Source organism: Sciurus carolinensis, chromosome 8 (genome assembly GCF_902686445.1).
Source record: "Sciurus carolinensis chromosome 8, mSciCar1.2, whole genome shotgun sequence".
Lineage (NCBI taxonomy): Eukaryota > Metazoa > Chordata > Mammalia > Rodentia > Sciuridae > Sciurus > Sciurus carolinensis.
In genome coordinates, this window is record NC_062220.1 from 838,658 (window position 1) to 859,277 (window position 20,620).

The following is a 20,620-nucleotide window of genomic DNA, read 5'->3' on the forward strand; positions in this document are numbered from 1 at the left end:
GGGCCAGGGGGAGCACAGTATTGGAACAGCCCCTCCAACTGAGCCAGGAGCCGGGGCCCTCCCCACTCTGCTGTGGAAGGTTCTGAGAGGCTGGTGACTCGCGCACCCATGAGATCTGGAGGTCTTAGAAGACCCTGATGTGCTGGCACGTCACCGTCGCAGAGGATCACCATGAATGCGTGTGCACCACCTAGCTGGGGTTGGATGTCACAGCCATCCAGAGCTCTGCCTTCCTCTACCTGTGGTCCCAGCTACTTGGAGGCAGAGGCAGAGACAGAGACAGGAGGCTTGCTTGGGCCCAGGAGATCAGGGCCAACCTGGGTGCCATAGTAAGACCCCCACCTCTTAAAAAAAAAGTGAAACCTCAGCTCTGCGAGGGTGTCACAGGAAAGGGAACATCGCCTCCCCCCTGGATCTTGAGCTTCCCAGCCAGTGGGCAGTCAGGATGCTTGAGTCCCATCTTGGCTTCTACAGCATCCCTCAGTGTCCTTCAGAGCGACTGAACTGCAGCCCTGGAAGGTTTCAGACAGTCGTTCTCCTCAGATGAGTGGAGAGGAGAAAGGCCCTCAGGTGAGAACATGTCCTGCTGCTGCAGGTCAGGGTGCAGGGCAAGGCTGTGCAGCACTCCTGACTCTGACCAGAGCGTGGTACCTGTTCTCCAGGCAGCATTAGACGACAGACCTGCACCTGTGGAGTCCTCCCGTTGATTTTTAAGATTAACCGCAGCTCGTTCCTAAATCATCTGACCATGAAAGGACAGGCGAGCCGGTGGATTGTACAGTGAGAGTGACAGCTGCACCCCACGCACTCAGCCTCATCCCACTGAGTGGGGCAGCAATCATCTCAAGTGCTGCCCTCCATGCTGAGCATGGCAACCGGCCGGGGTCTGCAGAGTGCCGCTGTCCTGTCACACAGTGCTACACTGGGAATTCTGACTGCGGAGGCCAGGGTCCCGCGGAAATGTGCTGGCTGCTGACTTCCTCAGCTTCCAGATTGTCTACCTTGCTTGTTGTGGACAGTAATGCCCAGTTATGTGGGGCTTGGACAAAGTCACTCTGCACTTTATTTATCACCTTTAGTGGAAAGCAGGCTAGAAATGAAATTCATGGGATTTGAGAACAAACGTTGATTGGGAATTTGGTTCATGCACTGCCTGGGGCTTTGGAGAAACAAGAGCAATAAGACATGGTTCCTAACCTCAGTGAGCTTACAGTTCATGGAGAGAGAGAGACAATTAAAATGTGTGAAACAACTGGAAACTTTAAAAAAATATATTTTAGTTGCAGATAGTTAAGATACCTCTCTTATTTTTTGTGGTGCTAAGGATCAAACCCAGTGCTTCACATGTGCCAGGCAAGTGCTCTGCCACTGAGCCACAACCTCATCCCTGGAAACATTTTAATATAAGTGAGGAACCTAGAGGTTCTCTCAAGGTACAGAGAGAGTTTGAGGAGAGCAGGGTCTGGCATCCCAGCTGGTTATGATCATTGGTCAATCCATGGCAACCAGGATTGAGGGAGGAAGATCAGGGCAATGCATACAGAGGGTACCTGAGAAGGTGGGGCTAGGCACGGAGAGGGAGTGACCCGTGTGGGCAGAATAAGGAGGCTGGGTTGCAAGGCCTAAGGCCTCACCGAGAAGGAATCTGGCTAGCCAGTTGGCCCCAGCCCTTGCAGATCCAGAATGTCCATCATGGCCATGGTTCCCACTGATCTGACTGCCCTGCTTCTGCCTGATGTGCATAACAACAGGGATACAGTTCTGGCAGGTGGGCACCTGTGTGTGGTCCATTGCATCTAGTGGGGATGCCCATGGGCATATCCTTCTTAAATATGCATGTGCATGTGGAAGAGTGCATGCACACCCAGGGCATGTCCTGGCACATGTGGAGGAGGTGTGCACACCTGAGGAGTGTCCTGGCACATGTGGAGGAGGTGTGCACACCTGAGGAGTGTCCTGGCACATGTGGAGGAGGTGTGCACACCTGAGGAGTGTCCTGGCACATGTGGAGGAGGTGTGCACACCTGAGGAGTGTCCTGGCACATGTGGAGGAGGTGTGCACACCTGAGGAGTGTCCTGGCACATGTGGGCGGTGCATGCACACCTGGGGAGTGTTCTTGTGTATGTGGAGGGTATATGCACACCTGAGGAGTGTCCTGGCACATGTGGGCGGTGCATGCACACCTGAGGAGTGTCCTGGCACATGTGGGCGGTGCATGCACACCTGGGGAGTGTTCTTGTGTATGTGGAGGGTATATGCACACCTGGGGAGTGTCCTGGCACATGTGGATGGTGCATGCACACCCAGGGCATGTCCTGGCACATGTGGAGGAGGTGTGCACACCTGAGGAGTATCCTGGCACATGTGGGTGGTGAATGCACACCTGAAGAGTGCCCTCGTGTATGTGGAGGGTATGTGCACACCTGAAGAGTGTCCTCATGTATGTGGAGGGTCCATGCACATCTGAAGAGTGCCCTCGTGTATGTGGAGGATATGTGCACACCTGGGAATGTCCTTATGTATGTGAGTGGTGCTTGCACACCTGGGGAGTGTACTGGTGCATGTGCCTTGCTGTACATGGAGGTACCTGCACAGGCCCCAGAACCATGTGTAGGAGGGCCGTGTCTTAGTGAGTTAAGTATACTTTCAACTTTATGTATCCCTAAACAAGGGCTTTTATCCAAGTTGGTCATTAATGTAGCTGGTGAGTTTTGTGTTTTTGTTTTACCTATTGATGTTAGGATGCAGGGTCTGGCTATGATCCTAATGGTGCTGATTTGACAGGATGGGGTGGGCTCCAAACCCTCCCCAATTGACTGACCAGGTTGACAAATGTGGGACCTGCTGCCTTCCCTGGAATCTCTGGGCTCTGGGGTAGGCTTAGCCTCCCAGCCCAGAGCCCATGGTCCACTGTGGGATACTCTTCTTCATGTGGTCTCCTCTGTGTGCCTGTCGTCTGAGAGCTCAACATCTAGGTCCTCACACTGTGCTGTCAGGGTTTATAAATGGAAGACATCCACTATCCCCTTGCCTAGGTCTTCATACTGTGGGAGTGGCCACAGTGAACTTCAGCTGTGTCCATGGCAGGGTAAACTGTGTCCGTCTGGGAATGTGACCAATTTACAGTGTTCACCTTGCTTGTGTAGCTTTCTGTTCACAGATCACTTGGTCCAGTGAAAACCATTCTCTACTTAGTCTCTTTCTAGAAAGAATTCATTAAGCCTCAAGTAAGTGACCCTTGTTCTCAGCTAACACAGTGGTGACTTTAAGCTTGATTCCTTTTTGAATCCTCCAGTGGACTTGTGGCTCAGGACTACTTGGATCTGATCCCTAGACCTAGGGTTTTGTCCAAAGTTCCTCAGTGAGTAGGGAACACCTGGAATCCATAGCCCTAGTGTGCTCCCCACCACAACTACCCTGCTGCTGTCCAAGACCACTGTCCACCCCTCTAGCCCATGTCAGAGTCCAGTCAGGCCTCTCCCCGACTTACTGATGATCCAGCTGTTACTTCTGCCCTTATCTCTCTTGATCAGTCTGATGGTCCAACCTCCTTCCCATTTTGTTATGTTTCAGATATGAGGTGACTCCCAAAAGCTCATGTGTGAAACAATGCATGAATTTTCAGAGATAAAAAGATTGAATTATGAGAGGTGGACCTAATCAGTGAATTAGTCCACTGAAATGAGTTAACTGGGTGAAAACTATGGGCAGATATGGTTTGACTGGAGGAAGTAGGTCACAGGGGCCTTTTCGTTGGGGTTTATAATTTTTCTTTGGTGAGCAGATCTCTCTCTGCTCCCTGATTGCCATGTTTGAGGTAAGGGCATACTTTCTTTCACCATGTCCTTAACCCATGATGTTCTGCCTCACCTTGAGCCCAAAGCTATGGAATTGACTGAACACAAGACAGAACCTCTGAAACCATAAGTCAAAATAAACCTTTCCTCTCACATTGTTCTTGTCAGATCTTTTGGTTGCAGAGACACAAAACTGACTAAAACTGAAATTGGTACCAAGAAGTAGGATTCACACCATGAGGTTCAGAAGCACTTGTTGCTGATTTTTGGAAGGAATTTTTTAAAACTTTAGACACGCAGACTGAAAAAGGTCTAGAACATTGTAAGCAAAGCTTAATGGGAGATTCTGGAGGGAACTCAAAAGACCAGAATGCTGATAGGACTGTGGACAGTATAGCCTGGGCTCATGAGGTTTCAGAGGAAAAGGAGGTCTCTTTGAAATGGGACTAGAGGCTATTTGTGTTACCTTGTGGCAAAGAAGTTGTCTATACTTTTCCTATGTCCTGAGACTTTCTGTGAAGCTAAATTTAAAGATAATGGACTAATTAATCTGGTGGAGAAAATTTCAAGGCAGCCAAGCATTCAGATGGTGGCATGGATTTTTAAAAAATTATTTTTAGTTATAGATGGACACAATACCTTTATTTATTTATTTATTTATTTACTTACTTACTTATTTATTTTTTACGTGGTACTGAGGATTGAACCCAGTGCCTCACATGTGCTTGGCAAATGTTCTACCACTGAACCACAGCCACAGCCCCTGGTGGCATTGATATTACTGGTGGCTTTATACCAAGTTCACTGTGATAAACAAGAGCAGAAAACAGGCAGAAAAATTTGAAAAACTTGCATTTTGGCCATAAAAGTATGAGTAAAACTGGTGCTAAGGAAATTGTGGTTACTAAACAGACTACAACCACCAAAGGAATGCTAAGTACTTTACCCAGAAACAATGGGAAAGCTGGCTTGAGGAAATGTTGGAAATTTGCAAGACCACACCCATTTCAGGCTCAAAGGTGTAAAATTAAAATTCCTTTGAGAAGAGACAGTGAGGGATTCATGCTTGTGCAGTGGGGTCTAGGAAGTTGTTTCACTGTGCTCAGCCACCTAGGCACCCAGAGGCAGCTGCAGCTGTGGGCCCTGGAGGCTTGGCTACTGTTGAGATGGTGGCAGACTTTGGCATCATCCATGTGGTGCTGGTTCTGCAGGAATGCAGGATGCTGGAGTTCAGGGGTCATGGAGGCTTCCATCAAGATTTCAAAGGAAGGCCTGGAAGACTGGGCAAAGTGCCCCAAGGTCAGGGCCCCTACAGGCACCCCCTGAGGGTGATGTGTAAAAATGTGAGAAGTTACAGTGGTGACCCCAAGACTAAGAGATGCCAGTAATGTGGAATGTCTGCTGAGTAAACCTGCAGGAATTAAGCCCAGACAAACCAAGAGGTCTTGTGGCCTACAATCAGCAAAGCTAGAGGGGTGGAGCCACACAAGCCTTCTGGAGAGAACGTCATGATGCCATGTGTTCCACATGCTAGACGTGGAGTCGCAGAACTGGCTTGTCCAGATGGATTTCTGTCTGACTTCGGTCCCATCCCTCCTTTCTATGACCTGATTTATCCTTTGTAGAATGGAAATGTTTACTTTGTGCCTTTATATGTTGGACATATGTAACTTGCTTTTGATCTTTTCTTTCTCAGCTAAGGGTTTGCCTTGAGTCGTAGGAGACTTTGGACTTGGACCTTTGGGCAATGCTGGAACTGTTAAGACTATTGGAACTCTTGGAAATGGACTAAATATATTTTGCATTGTGAGATGGGCTTGAGCTTTTGGGAGTCAGGGGAACAATGTTATGGTCTGGATATGAGGTATGCCCCCAAAGCCTATGTGTGAGACAATACAAGAATGTTCAGAGGTGAAATAATTAGACCATGAGAGGGTAACCTAATCAGTGGATTAACTGGGTGGGAGCTGTGGACAGGTAGGGTGTGGCTGGAGGAAGTGGGTCATCGGGGTGCCTTTGGGGTTCATGTTTAGTCCCTGGTGAGCAGAGCTCTCTCTCTGCTTCCTGGCTGTCACTGCCTGAGCTGCTCTCCTCCACCCTTCCCCCCAACCCTGATGTTCTGCTCACCTCTGGCCCCAAGCAATGGAATTGGCCATCTGTGAACTGAGACCTCTGAAACTGTGATCCAAAACAAACTTTCCTCCTTAAGATGGTTCATGTCAGGTCTGTTGGCTGCAGTGATGAAAAGCTGACCGCACACCCTCAAGGTCCAGGCTGGGCCCTCAAGGTCCAGGCTGGGCTCACTTCCTGCCTCACTGGCTGCTCCTTTCTCTCTCTATTGTGGGTCCCCCTCACCACCTGACCCTAAGTGTTAGAAGGACCCTGACTCTGTCAAGTCTGTGGCTTCCACGCCCTGCCTTGACCAACTCCCAGTGTGCTCCTGGGCTGTGCTACCTGGACTCTGCTTGTGGGCCTGCAGGTTGGGCTTCCTCAGCTTCTCTGCCATGTCTTTCTCAGACCAGTCAATTCTGCCAGCATGCCTCAGCATCTCCCCACACCCAGTGCTCAGCAGTTGGCCACTGTTGTCACCTTCTGGATGGCAGTGGTGGCCTGTTTGGCCCCTGTACCTAGGCCCATTTCTGTTCTTGGAGAAGTCCCAGTGACGCCCAGCTCTGCACCTGCTATTCCAACTGCCTGATGCCGTATGGCTGTCAGATGTGGCCTCCGTGAAGGGCCCATCTTTGAGCCATTCCAAGTAGCTCTCTGCCCCACCCTCTCTGTACTCCACCCACAGAACTCATTGCCAGTTGTCACGTGCACGGTTTGCTTGAGCCACCTAGTTTCACAGAGTGCCACAGTCTGCACACAGTTCTCCATCTGGAAGTCCAGACAAGGTGTCGGTGGTGCAGGGAGACCGTCCCAGACTGCGCTCTGGTGCTGGGGGACTCCCACCGGCCGTGGCTCATGCCTGGTTTGTCTGTGTGCTCACATGGGCTTTGCTGCTGCATGGCCCTCTGTCCACATTCCCCTTTCTACAAGACACCAGTGGTGTTGGACTAGAGCCCACACTCAGCGGTCCTCTTCACTAATTAAATCTGCAGCCACCTGTTTCCTGGTGAGTTCCCAATATCTGGGCCTAGAATTCCAACAGAAGGATGGCCCGTGGTTCAGCCACAACCACAAACTTCCTGCTTGCTAACATCTTTGCTGCCTGTGTCCTTCACAGTGAGCCCTGAAGGCAGGGCCTGCTCTTTGAGTTGAGAGCTATGTTCCTGCCAGTCATGCGCTGAGTGGTGGGAGCCTTGCTGCTGTCACAGTGTGCCCTGATACTCCCTCGCAACAGCACTAACGGGGTGCACAGGCAGTAGGGATGCAGAACACTGACTCCTGGTGTCAGGATTTGCCACCTTTTCATCATGCAGAACACTGACTCCTGGTGTCAGGATTTGCCACCTTTTCATCAAGCAGCTCTCCCTGCTATGTGACCTTGCTGGGCACATGCAGCCAGCATCCTCCTAGGACATCGGTGCCCTTCTAATGGGGTGCTGCTGGTGGCATGCCCCTCTCATCCACCATTCGTGCTTATACATATGGTGTTTAAACACCCTTTCTCTGGGATTGTAATTCACCTTAGCTGTGAATCCACGTAAAATAGCCGCTTCCTTTGAACACTTCACATTCATCCCACCATCTGATTTTCAGCATCTGCTCCTTGCTCCATCTACCTCCCCACACCGCCCTCTCTATTGTTTTCATTGAAGGCAGAGATGAGCCAGAGGTGGTATCATGGACCCGTTACACTTCCTGGCAATTCCATTTGCACCTCATTGTCTGTCTCAGTGCTAGAAAATTCAGGTGGCTCATCATGCCTGAGAAGCCACCTGGTCCCAGCCCCAAGAGTGGGCACATCAGGGAGCAGCGGGCAGCAGAGGCAGCTCCCTGGGGACCCTGGCTTCCGGAGCACAGATGAGCTCCCTTTGCTAATGAAGTCCCCTCTCCCTCCACAGCTCCCTGAACCTGGAGAAGGGGAAGCAGCTGATGGGGGATGTTGCTGGCCTCCTGCAGGTGCCGCCCAGCATCTTTGCAGATATTGAGTAAGTACCATAGCTGGAACTGTTGGCTTAGTCTCAGCTCACATTGAATTTAGTCTCAGAAATTGGTTTATGAGGGAAAGAGCTGTGGTCCTGGGGTTCTTGTAAATTATGTCAGAAACATATTCCAGCAGGCTTTGGTCAGTTTCTAAGTGCACCTGAAACCCATGTTTAATCTTGAGGATCCTAATCCCTTGAGCGCAGTGTGGCCAAGGCTAGGGCCAGTCCTGAGCACCTGGCATCCCTGGATCTGTAGCGTACTGTCTGCTCTCCTGTACATAAGGGGCCTGGGGAGGTTCACCCCGTGGACCCTTTGCCAGAACACACTGAGCACCTGGCAGGGCCCTGTCATCCTCTGGAGGCTGCACTGGGGGTGGGCTTGGAGCTGAGGCACTGAGGTGACACTGCTCAGCCAGCGCCCTTCTCCTGGGGGAAAGAACGGATGCCCTGGGAGCAGGAGTGTGGCAGCCCTTTCCTCGGGCTTGCAGACACTGGAGAGAGGGTGTGCAACCTGGAGAGAAACCTGGAGACAGGCTGGCACCCACATGAGCAGGGTGCTAGTGTAGAGTCCTGCGTGACTGGGAGGCGGTTAGGAGGAGAGCCTTGCCAGGAGAGGTCAGGATTCATGGAGTGGAGGTAAGAATTTGAGATGGAGGCTTGCCTGCCCCCATCGTGAGTGTGTGGTGCAGAGGTGTCCTCTAGGGCTGCAGACTGCAGGAAGCCGCAGAGGACAGTGGACATGCAGACCAGGTATGAGATCGGTGGAGAACACAGGATTCTCCTGGGTGAGGACCAGGCGACTGGCCTATCTCTGTTCAGAGAAGGATGTCCCCGATGTGGGTATCCGGTTCCTGCCTGTCAGGCTCCCTGAGGTGCATCTGCTCCCATTGTGTCCTCTACCACTGGTTGTCTCCCTGCCCCCTGCAGGTGATAGCTCTCTGGTGACCACAGAGTAGACACAGTGTGCTAGAATGACCTGCTGAACCCTTAGGGCCTCAGGCTTCCCTCCTTACCCAGATGCCCAGGGTGGGCCTGGGCTCCAGTCCAAGAAGGCCACCTGCTGCTTCCCAGGCCCAGAGGCTGATAGACAAGCAGATACCTGGGCGGGTGAGTACCTGTCGCTCAGTGGCCTTGTGGCTGAAGGTGAAAGGCCAACCACAGGGGCTGTGGGCGGGCAGCACTCCTGGAAGAGGTGGCTGTAGCTGCTACCTTACTGAGCTCAGGGGGAAGAAGGAAATGACTCCTGGGGCTCTAGAATAGAACTTGCCCTGCCCACCTAGGGTCTGTTCCTCTCTTGCCTTCAGTGAGGCCCTTCTGGGGCAGCTGTGCAGCAACAGGGAGTGGTGGCCACATGCCCAGGGGCTTTTGTGCTCTGCAGGAGTTTGCTGCACTCTGTGGTCCGTCAGTAACTGGTCCATCTGCATCGTAATGGAACGGAGGCTGGGTAGAGGCTACCTTGCCGTGTGGACACTGCTGCTGAAATGGTGCTGGTTTGGGAAGTTGGAGCAGAACTACTGTATTCTCAGGGTTCAGTGGAAGAGGCAGTACAGGTGGCTAGGAGCTCTGTGGTCACCACCTGGGCAGCTCACAGGAGACTCCATGGCACAGTGGTGCCCAGGCCACTCCTGTTGCCAGTGTCCTTCTCCCCATCCTATCGCCTGCATGGCAGGCTGTGAGGCCAGGCTCAGGGAGGGAGGTGGATTGGGCTGCAGAGCTGACATGCATTGGTGACTCCAGGCCTGGGTGTCAGTGCACTGCTGCTCCTGACCTTCTCACGTGGAGTCCTTGCATCAGCACAGGTTCCAGGTGCAGAGCAAGGAGAGGCTGAACCTGCCCAACTGAGCCCCTGCTGCTGCTGCCTTCCAGGCCTCCTCCTGCTCAGAGCAGGGGGACCCTCTTCCCCAGGAGTGAGCCTGAGGACCACCTTGCCCAAGGCCTTGGGGCACTGGACTGCAATTCCTGGCCAGTGTCCTCCCTGCAGCCTTTGCTCACTTCCCCAGCAACTCTCAGTTCTCATCCTGATCCTTGCTGGTTAACCTCCCCCAAAGTCCCCAGTCCTGACTTGGCGGAGCTGTGCCTCCCTGGGTCTTGTATGTACAGAAATCTTTGCCCTTTGGAAAATATGAGCCTCATCTGAAAGTCCTGAGAATTCCCTGGGCCCAGTAGTGATGGGCACATGCTCTGAGGGTGGGTTCAGGCACAGTCTATGCCTCAAGAGCATCTCGGGAGGGTGGGCCAGCAGCACCTGGGTGCCTGGTGCTGCATGTAAGAGCACATCCTCAGCTGTTCATTGTTTGAGGAATAGGAAAGGGGCACGTAAGCTGGTGATTGCAGACATTGTCTGCATTTTTATGGAAGTAGTAGGCATGCTTAATATGTTTTGTTAATGGTTATGTAGCTATCAAATAAATCCCATTATTTCTTATTACATCATTAGAGACCATTAAAACGGCATTAGCGTGCTGCTGTAGTTATGCTAGCTGACACAGCGGCCACAGCTATGATCTTATGATCTAATCATGGTTGTCCCAGGCAGGCTGATGGATGTGGGGGCTGCTTCCTGCAGGATCCCAGCCAGGTGGGCAGTACTGGGGTGAGCAAGACAGAAGGTGCACACACTGAGAGCCCTGGAGTTGCGCGAGATGCCTGGGGTCAGTCCTCCTCTGAATGAGCCCTGTGGTGCGTGAGGTTCGGGTCATTCAGGGCATCCCCATAGGACAGCCTCATTCTGTGATCAGCCCTCATGGCTGTAGGCGTGCACAAGGCTGTCTAGTTTCTCATCTGCGGGACACACTGGCTTCAAAAACGCAGTGCTGTTATTCTTCACGATGGTCGCTGGGGGCACAGCTGCAGAAATTCTCCACTAGGGTCTCCTGAGTGCCCAAACCTGGGGACATCCAGCACAGCCCCTCTCCTCAGACCACCCTCCACATGGGAGATGAACCCTGGGAGTTTACAGGCTTTAGAAAGTGTCCTTTGGTTTTCTGGAGCAGAACAGTGTTATTTGCCCCAGCCTCATCTCTGCATTGGCAGATCTGGGGAGATGTTAAATAGGAAGCAGGAGTAGGGGACCCTCTGGGTCCATGCCTCTGGCTCTCTGTGGATGACATTCATTGCAGAGCCCAGCATCACCTGGTCTGTGTGCCAGGGCAGTGTGAATCAACAATGGCAGGGCTTTGCTTGGGGCAGATGCACAGTGCTCAAAGCCCGGTCCCCCCGGCGGTGAGTGGGGTGCCTGCAGGAGGGCCTGGTAAGTGGGGTTGCGACTGTAACTTGGTGTGCTGCTGTTGTACACCCATGCGTCTGGTGACACCGCCACCATTGCGTCTGGGCTCAGGATCTGCCGGGAGGGTCATGGAGCAAGTGGAAAAGGGCAGCCTGGTTCTGAATCCCTTCCCGAGGCAAGGGCAGGCTCCATCCACAGCCCCCTGTCGGATCCTGCAGATGCTGCAAAGGGTTAGGCTGGTGGTCAGAGACAGGAAGCGAGGAGTGTTGAGGCACTGTGGCAGGTGTTGGAACTGCCCAGTCCTGTCTTTAGACTGAAGAGGAGGCAGCAGGGAACAGGTTGTTATGTGATTCTGCTGGAGGACGAGGCAGCACCTTTCACTGAGCGAAGACTGTGCTCTGCTTGATGTTATTGGCTGGGATCCCCCACTCCCAGTGTGAAATAATACTCTGACCCAGAAAGGAGAGAGTAGCTCACCTTCCTAAGAAACCCTGGTTCCCCCCACACACCAAGCAGCCCGGGCATGGCCCACCGTACAGCCTGGAGCATGCCCTCAGGAGCCCGCCCTCAGGAGCCCTCAGGAGTCCCATGCTCCATATCGCCATCTCTGAGCCCTTTAAATTCTTCCTCACACGTGGTGTGGCTGGCCCTGGGGCTGATGCGGGACAGCAGAGCTCGGGACCATGTTACGTGGAGCTGGGCAGTGCATGGCAGCCTGTGCTTTATGCTGTTGTCTCAGTGTTGTGAACAAGAAGCACTGTTCCTTCCACTGCTGGTGGGTTTGCACTGGCAAAAGCAGCCCAGTTGGGTCTTCTCTGCAGAAGCAGCTCTGGCGAGATCCCGAGGGTGAATGTGGAAAGCTGCACAACTGCAGAGCCCAGGAATTACATTCTGTGGGACTGTGGTTCCTGGTAATGGTGCTTTACTGATGAGAGCTAGATCTCCATCCTTCCCAGCAGCAATAGGCTCCTTGGGGCAGTGACTGGGCTCTCCTGCTCAGTACAGCAACCTGGTGCCCAGAGCAAGGTGTCTCCCAGTGGTCTTGGGATGCTGAGGAGGAAGGAGTGAATGTTACCTAGAGCGATGGAGTCGGGCTCAGAAGCACCTAGGTTTGAGTCTGCTTTTCTCAACTTGCCATCAGACCTCAGGCAGGTTGCTTAAGCTCCAGCAACCTGGGCTTGCACACCTGAGGAGGAGGGACAGTGCCGCTTGTCACTATTGTGAGCATGCAGTGAGTGTGTGGGCACCTAGCATTCAGTCACATGCAGCTTGTGTGTGATGCACTGTCCAGAAATGAGGTGCTGCTTAGACCTGGAGACAGGTGGGCACACAAGGCAGCTAGACTGTGTGAGATAGAGCTGGACGCTGGACAAAGTGCACCTTGTCTTCATGACTTGCCCTGTCAAGACTGCGTGCTGCTGCCCAGCTTTCATTTATTCTCCTCAGCCAAAGTGGAGTTCAGTCCTCAATTCTGAAGACTTCTCTGTTGATGAGAGATGCTGCAGCAGTGCCGACTGCAGCGGGGTTTTGGAGCAGGCAGGCAGCCTGTGATCTAGGACTCAGCTCTAGAGGAAAGGCCCAGGGTCCAGCATCAGCCCTAGGAAGGGGAACTGGTCCTGCACGCAGACAGGCAGGCAGGAGGGGAGAGTAGAGTTTTGCCCTGCTGGATGCTGGCTCCTGGGGTTTGCCGTGTGCGTTATGGGGTGCAAATGGAGTGTGTCCTCGGGAATGGAGCAGCCCAGGGTCCAGAGCACCAAGACCAGAGGAAGTGCAGCACCCAGATGATCCCATGGTCTGTACAGCTGGGCATCACACGTCCAGTCCGAGGAGGGGTGGCTCAGCTTTGAGTTTGCTGCTTGTTGCCCCAGAGCACTGAAAGACCATGGGCCAAAGGTCAAGGTTTCAAGAAAAAGCCTCAGTCCTTATTTTTAAGCAGACTTCTATTTCTAAATGCCATTAACCATTCCGTCATTTATCTGTTTGTTTATTGTTGAATTCATGAGTCTGTAAGCATCGTGACACCCAGACTGCGATAGAAAACGCAGCATAGATGGCCTCTGGTCCTTCAGGAGCACAGGGCTTCTGCTGTACCTGGCTAGCTGCAGTCCATGAGCGTGCCCACAGAACAGAGGGTTCCCAGGTATCGCCTCACCTGTTGATTGTAGCATAACAGATGGCATGAGGATTAAAACCAACAGGTACTTTCAAAGTTAAAGGGAAAGCATAAACCATGAATGATCTGTTTTTTCCTAGACAATTCATGAGAAGAAAAGAGTGCAGGGGTTGGGGGCATTCCCTAAGCACAGGCAGGAACTCGCCAACTGCACATGATCACAGAGTGACTGCAGCAAGGCCGTCTGCACAGCCCCCGAGGAAGGTGACACATTGTCCACTGCTGTGTTGGTTAAGGCTTGGGTCACATCAAACTACCTTGCAGTAACTTAGCACCTCTTTGTTTCCTCACACATTCCATTAGGAATTGATTCTCAGTCCCTCCTTCCGTGCAAACTCTCAGACTAGATATTTTGGGAAGCTGGTTGTCTAACACTTGGGAGCATGAATGCACAACTGCAGAGAGATGGTGATGGAAAGTGTCCCTTAGCAGCACGTGTCGGCTTTACTTTGCCTTCTGCACAGAAGTCTGAAATGCTCTGGCCCTGGCCTCTCACAGGGCAAGTAATGATGATTCTGCCAAAGCTAGACAAGAATTTGCCTTTTTCTTGGCATTTGGACTAGCTCAGCACCAGGCCATGGCTTCCCCAGAACGAGGAGTGGTTGCGGAGGGACGCTGTAAGTAAGCTGGTGTCCTCAGGAACAAGCCAGGCTTGTGCCAGGCTAGGGAAGAGCCTGCTCATGCGGTTCTCAACCCAGAGAAAAGTTGAGGGGCTTGTTAGAAACATGCACTACAATCAGAGAAGTCTTCTTGTTACTAGAGCTCCGTTCAGTCAGGTGCAGTAGATCTAAATCATTCTGACTTTATTGTGTAACTTCGATACCTTTATTGGCACTTTCTCTTAGATTAATACTTAGTAAGGCATATAATGAGCAAGTCATTAATGTATAGCCAATTAGATAAGAATAGTGAATGCAGAAAGAGTCTAAATCCATAGATAATATTTTGAGAAACTGTCTTACTATGTTTGCATTAACATAGGCACTATGCATACACATAGCTCTTTATCCATCCATCTACCCACCTACATATCCATCACTTACTCATTGTCCATCTGTCCATCTACTCATCCATCCATCTTCTCGTCCATCATCTATTATACAAAATGCAGCCATAATCCATCCATCCACCTACCCTCCCGTCTATCCACCCACCTGCCTATCTGTCCATCATCCACCTATCTTTTTACCCACCAATGTATGCATTCATTGTTCATCCACCCACCCACTCATGTATTCATCCACCCATTCACATATTCATCCACCCATGCATGTACCATTCATCCATTTATCCATCTGCCACTCATCCATCTGTCTACCTGGTTACCTATCCATCTACCTATGATCAACCCATCCATTCATCCATTCACCTATCCACCCATCCACCTATCTGCCCGTCTATCTACCTGCTCTATCTATCTGTCTATTTTCCATTCATCCATGTATGTTACAGACTTTCACCCAAAATACAGGTATCAAACAGAAAAAGCCCAGGTTGATCTGTCAGGCCAAGGGGGATTACACTAGCAAAATTGTTTTAATTAAAGTCTTATCAGAAGTTTATCTTATTTCTAAACAACTTTCAAGAAAGTTCATTAACTGAAAAGAGCAGCATTTATATTTATGTTTGGTGCAAAGTTTCAACATTAAATTAACATTAACCTTAGAAATATCCATTGTTGCCAAAAATGGCACAGCTATCTTTTTATAGTGCAGAAAAAGTCAAAGGAAATTGGTGCCTGGGCTGTGCTTGTTCAAAGTGATTACTTGGCAGTGTTTACAAGGGAAACTGGCATTATAGGTAATCTTCATTGTAGACCTTAACAGTTGACTGATACCAAGGATCCTGTGTGTGTACCTGTGATTACATAGAAACAACAACTCCTAGTGGAGCCCTCTGTGGACAGCGCTTCCTGAGAAATGGTTTTACATAGCAAGATCAAGAAGCTGCTGTCAGGGTTTGCTGGCCTGCTCCACCTCAGCAGAGCGGCAGGTCTGAGTCCGGAGGACATTCAATGCCTTCTCATTCCTGAGACTGGAGTGTCATGTGATGGGAATTAGAGTCCAAAGATGATCTCAAGACACAGGCAGAAGACTCATAGCAGTATACCCATGTTATGAAGTCAGAATTGTATATGTTTAAATCATTTTAATGGTAGAAGTAGGACAATATATCTGTGAATCTTCCTCAGTTGAGCAGTGCTCTTATGCCAACACTGACTGATGGAGGGTTGGCTTGTATATCTCAAATGCCACAAGTGATAGTGTGAGAATATTCTGGAAAATATGCAAAATATTAACGTCAAAACCCTAGAAGTTACTTCCGTTCCTTGATAGCATATTTCATGACAATAAATAAAGAATGAATGATTGTCCATATGTAGCAAAGGGTCAGGTAGACCCCTGAATGACAAAGAGCTTGGAGCAACTGAACTTAACATTCAAAACAGAGGTAACTACAGCTGGAATTATAATGGCGACATTATTTTTTTTCTGTCTGAACATGTGTGGTTTGCTTAAATTGGTAAGTTTTAAAATCAGGGAGCTGTGCAGTCCCAGGGACGCAGCAGTCCCCTTAGTCCTGTGTGGAACTCAGCTCCCTGCCCTCCCCCAGTGGCACACCTGTTTATCCTGCCACGTGCACCATGTTGCATGTCTGGCACACCCACAGTGATTCTAAGAGGCCCTTCCTTTACTAGAGTAGGGAGTGTTTGCATTCTGGTTTGCAGGTTCCTCCTTTTGACATTTCTTCTGTGTCAAGAGTGGTCACCTCTCACAGAAACAAGCTCATGGACTCCAGGGACCATGACTCAGCGGTGACACACGTGCTCCCACGTCAAAGGCACCCCCATGGGATATGCCAGACACCCTCACCACCTCCTGAGTAAACCTCTCAAGGCCTTCCCCATGGTGACCAACTGCAGATCCAACATGAGATTCACACCCCAAATTTAGAGGGTAAGGGAAGTTGAAGATGACCTTCCTGCTTGGATCAGCCGAGCCCTTCCAGGTGGAGGAGAGCTTGTCTCCTGCATACAGCAGTGCAACCTGCAGGAGCTAGTGAACCTGGTCAAGGTGTCCTGCACCTGAGAGTGAATGCTGCAGACTTCGGAGGAGGGTGGGCTGGCCTGGGCTGTCAGGGCAGTCATCAAGAGCTACAGATCAGAGGGAATCCTGCACACGCCAAGCATCCTGTTCAGTCACCCCACACCCTCCAAGACATGTCTTATCATAACGACTTCATAGGTTATATAATGTAACATGCCAAAATCGCCCAGCAGGAAAGCAGCGATTTCACAATTGGACCATGTGAAATGTTAATGCCCATGTTCTCAATATTAAATCATAAAATGTGTGATGTACATGGAAATGCGTTAACACAGATGGTAGGAAATAGTCCATTCTCTGTGTTTTAATCAGACCTTTTGCTGCTGTTACTAGAAGACCTGACCAGAACAATTGTAGAGGAGGAAAAATTTATTTGACGGCTCAGAGTTTCAGAGGTCTCAGTCCACAGACAGCTGGTTCCATTCCTCAGGGCTTGAGGTAAGGCAGAACAACATGGCAGAAGAGGGTGGCAGAGGAAGTGGCTCACATGATGATCAGAAAGCAGAGAGAGAGAGAGAGGCTGCACTCACCAGATATAAATATATACCCCAAAGGCATGCCCCCAGGGACCCACGTCCAGTCATGCCCTACCTGCCTTCAGTTACCACTCAGTTAATTACATCAGGGGATTAATTCACTGACTGGGTTAAGACGCTCATGATCAATAATTTCTCCTCTGAGCCTTCTTGCATTTGTCTCAGACATGAGCTTTTGGGAGACACCTCACCTCCAACCATAACACTCTCACTCATAGGTTCATATTGATAGATTTATGTCAATTTCTGTGGTGCTGTCAAGAGTCTTCCATGGGTATACATGGACATACGCAGATGTACACAGAGCACGGAAAACGTGGGTTGCCAGCACACACTCCACTGAGGCTGAATGAGGCAGCACTCTACCTTTTCTAACTCCTGCTGTGAGCAGGATCCTTCTCACAGTCTCTTCAGTGCCACCTCTTTCACATGTTTTCTTAGAAATATTGGGGCACTGCAAGGACTCAAATACCTGCCCTGAAGGAGCTCAGCAAGGCAGAGGGCGTGCAGAGGTGTGCACTACTGAGCTACCTCTGGCAAGCAAGCATGTGTGGGTGGCAGTCCGCCTGCTTTAACCCCTAGTGCAGCACTGTCCCCTGCTCTGATAGCAGGAGCTTGGGGCCACAGTCTACACCACTGACTAATTTTAATATTGGGGAGGGCAAAGGGAAGGGCCATAATTAAAATGGCTGCATTTGGGACTTACATCTCAATTAAGGTTGAATACTACACTCTGAAAATGGACCACCAAACTTTCTATTTCTCACAAGACCCCTCCCCTTTTCTTTTTATACCTTTTGGCCTCATTTTAATTTTTAATTTTTGTTCTTGCACCATTTGGTATTGGCCATACATCCTGGCCATGGTAACTTTTTTTTTTTTTTTTAACAATAGAAACTCATTTTTTTTTTTTAAATCAAGGATTGAACCAGGGGTGTTTAACCACTGGGCCATATTCCCAGTCCTTTTTATGTTTTAGAGACAGGATCTTACTGAGTTTCTTGGGGCCTCACTAAGTTGCTGAGGCTGGCTTCCAGCTTGCAATCCTCCTGGCTCAGCCTCCTGAGTGCCTGGGATTGCAGACTGCACCACTGCTCCTGGTCATGGTGACTTTTGAGTTGAAAACCACCCATGGTAATGAGTTCTCCCATTTTTAGCAGTTCACATTGCCATCCAGTCATCAGGAGCACTTGGTAAGGTCCTTTTAAGGTCATTTGAAGCTTGCCTTCTCCCCAGGTCTTGATTTAAATCAAGTTGCCAAACTGGAAGTGATGAATTGTGAACTCCAGAAGGAGACATCAGCTCATAATATCGTACCAGAAAAAGAATCACAGATAGGTCTCAAATCGACTCAGAACACATGACTCTGACAGAGCTTTTTGTGATATTTATCAGGCATTCTTAAATAAAAACACTTACTTCTTAAGCTCCCAGTTTTACTTTTGGGAAGACTGATTCAAATGTACATCTCAAGTAACAATAGAAAAAACATGTCTTGTCTTTTAAATGTCCATTTATGGCTATGTTTTGGTCATACTCTCCTGACACATGTTTAAGACCAATTTGGTCAAAATTGACCTCTTTCCTGTCTACTGTTAGATTTGTTGGGATCACTCTTGGGAACTAGTGAGAAGCCTCTTGACTCCTTTAGCTTTTCCTCTACCAGTTGTGCCATTTGCCAGGATGAGTCAGAGTCTTGCTGATCACATGTGGCTTCCCTTGAAAGCATCAGGGACATTTCCCTCTCCAATGACCCTCCTTTTTGCAGAATGTGCACTGGTTGGCTTCCTGTTCTCTAGGGTCCTCTGGATCCCCCTGATCAGGAGGTTGGGTGACTCACCAGAGTTTCAGGGACCTTAGAAAGGGCCCATCATTCCCTGGATCCTGGCTGACTTTAGAGGGCAAGGGCCAAAATATTGGCTGATATTTCCTTGACTCTTTTACTTCCTTAACTTTGATCTCCTGGTTGGTTTTAAACATCCAGCAGGTCAGTTTTATCAGTCTTAAAGTAGAAGTACTAGGTTTTAACTTCAGTGTTTGTAATTTTATAGTTAACCTATTCCATTTAATTGGGGTGAGTATCAGTACTGGAAGTCAGCATCATATCCTCTCTGTCCTGTGGGTGATGGTTTATTGTCTCAAATTAACTCGGGCAGTTGTATTAGAAGCAGTGTTTCTGCAAAACACTAACAGGCAACGGCTATGAAGTTTCTGTTTTACATTTTTAAATTTTATTTGTTCTAATTAGTTGTATGTGATTATAAAATTTTGTAAGGAGAATACAAAATAAAATTAATAAGAGCAAAAGCATTCAGTTTGTATAATAGCTATAAACCAAGAAACATAATTTTTTCAATCCCAAACCTTTAGATATGTATTATATCCCCTGTTTCTTTTGAGATCATACTAATTCTTACAACAGAGAATCTGTCTTTTGAGCATGGCTTTAAATGAGGTCAATTAATTTTGGCCTACTTTGGAACCATCCTAATATGGAGCAGGTTGAGAGGCAAAGCCTCATCTCAGGTGAGAAGGGCTCTTGATACATTTTAGGTAAAGAGCTTTATTTCTGAAGCCTGTTTCTTAACTATCATTTTACAAAGTCCTCACATATCATTTCCAATCTCTTTGAATATCAGTTAAGATAATATAACATTATATCTTGAACATGAATAAAACAGAAAGGCTAAGAGAGCTCTTAACTTAAACCCACCTTATTACCTTCCAAAAATACATTTAAATTTCTATCCCAGTGTAAAAGCAACACAAAATTCTCTATATATCTTATTGATAAAAGGTTACCTATATCCAATGACAAAACATAAAATGACACAAATAAATCCCCAATTAAATTTGTTATATTTATGTAAGTCTAAACAAGATTAGCACTTCAGACAGCTTGAGTTTGGAGAACACCTGCTTAGTAAAGTGTTGTAAGCTTTCAGATATATACATACATTTAAGGTGTCTGACAACACTAACTCAATTCATGGTTTAAAAATTTGTTCCGAAGAGAATGGATGCCCATTAATACCTCTCTTCAGGGTGTATTTTTCTTCTTCTTGGAATAAGTTATTTCCTCCTTAAACAAAGTCTTGGTTAAGATAATATTGATTGCCATTCTCAAGGCCCTTTGGCACAAGTGGCCTTACTCACTTTTTCTAGGCCTCCAACAGAGTAGGCCTTGTTTCTTTTTCTTGGAAGACACTTGTTTTTTTCCCATGGGCAAAAAGGGCTGGAAGGCAGGACAGAGGCCAGGTCCTCTTTGTCCACTTCTCTATAGCCCAGGCAAGCTTCCTGGGCTTGTTTTCCAGCCAAGGGCTGGTGTCCCAGACCCATAGTGAGAGATTTTTGACTTTCTGCAGCCAGGCTGAGAAACAGTACTGGGAGTGCCAGTACTGGGCTGAATGGATTTAAATCTTTTTTTTTTTTTTTCATTTACTGATTTATAAAAATATTTAATGGACTCAAATATATGTTACCTTATGGAATTCAAGAAGTCAAGAGTACTTGTATTTATACTTAGGTTACCCATGAAAATCAAGGTATTAAAGTCTAATTAACACTTTAAGTCAGTTATTCCTGCCAGAGAAAAATCCTTAGAAGCAATGGACATTGCACTTTAAACATTTTATAAAAACCAAACACTCTGATTGGCTAGCTACCTAGAAAAATGTGTGTTAGTAACT

General features: G+C 48.9%; 1 protein-coding gene across 4 annotated transcripts in view; it reads left to right on the plus strand.

Moving 5' to 3' along the window:
• Ptprn2 (protein tyrosine phosphatase receptor type N2) overlaps positions 1-20,620 on the plus strand; it is a 743,280-nt gene that overhangs the window by 343,595 nt on the left and 379,065 nt on the right. For all 4 annotated transcript variants that reach the window (XM_047562250.1, XM_047562251.1, XM_047562253.1 and 1 more), the window contains one exon: positions 7,806-7,892. In XM_047562250.1, the coding sequence (XP_047418206.1) occupies positions 7,806-7,892 (87 nt within the window). The remainder of the gene's footprint in view (positions 1-7,805; positions 7,893-20,620) is intronic.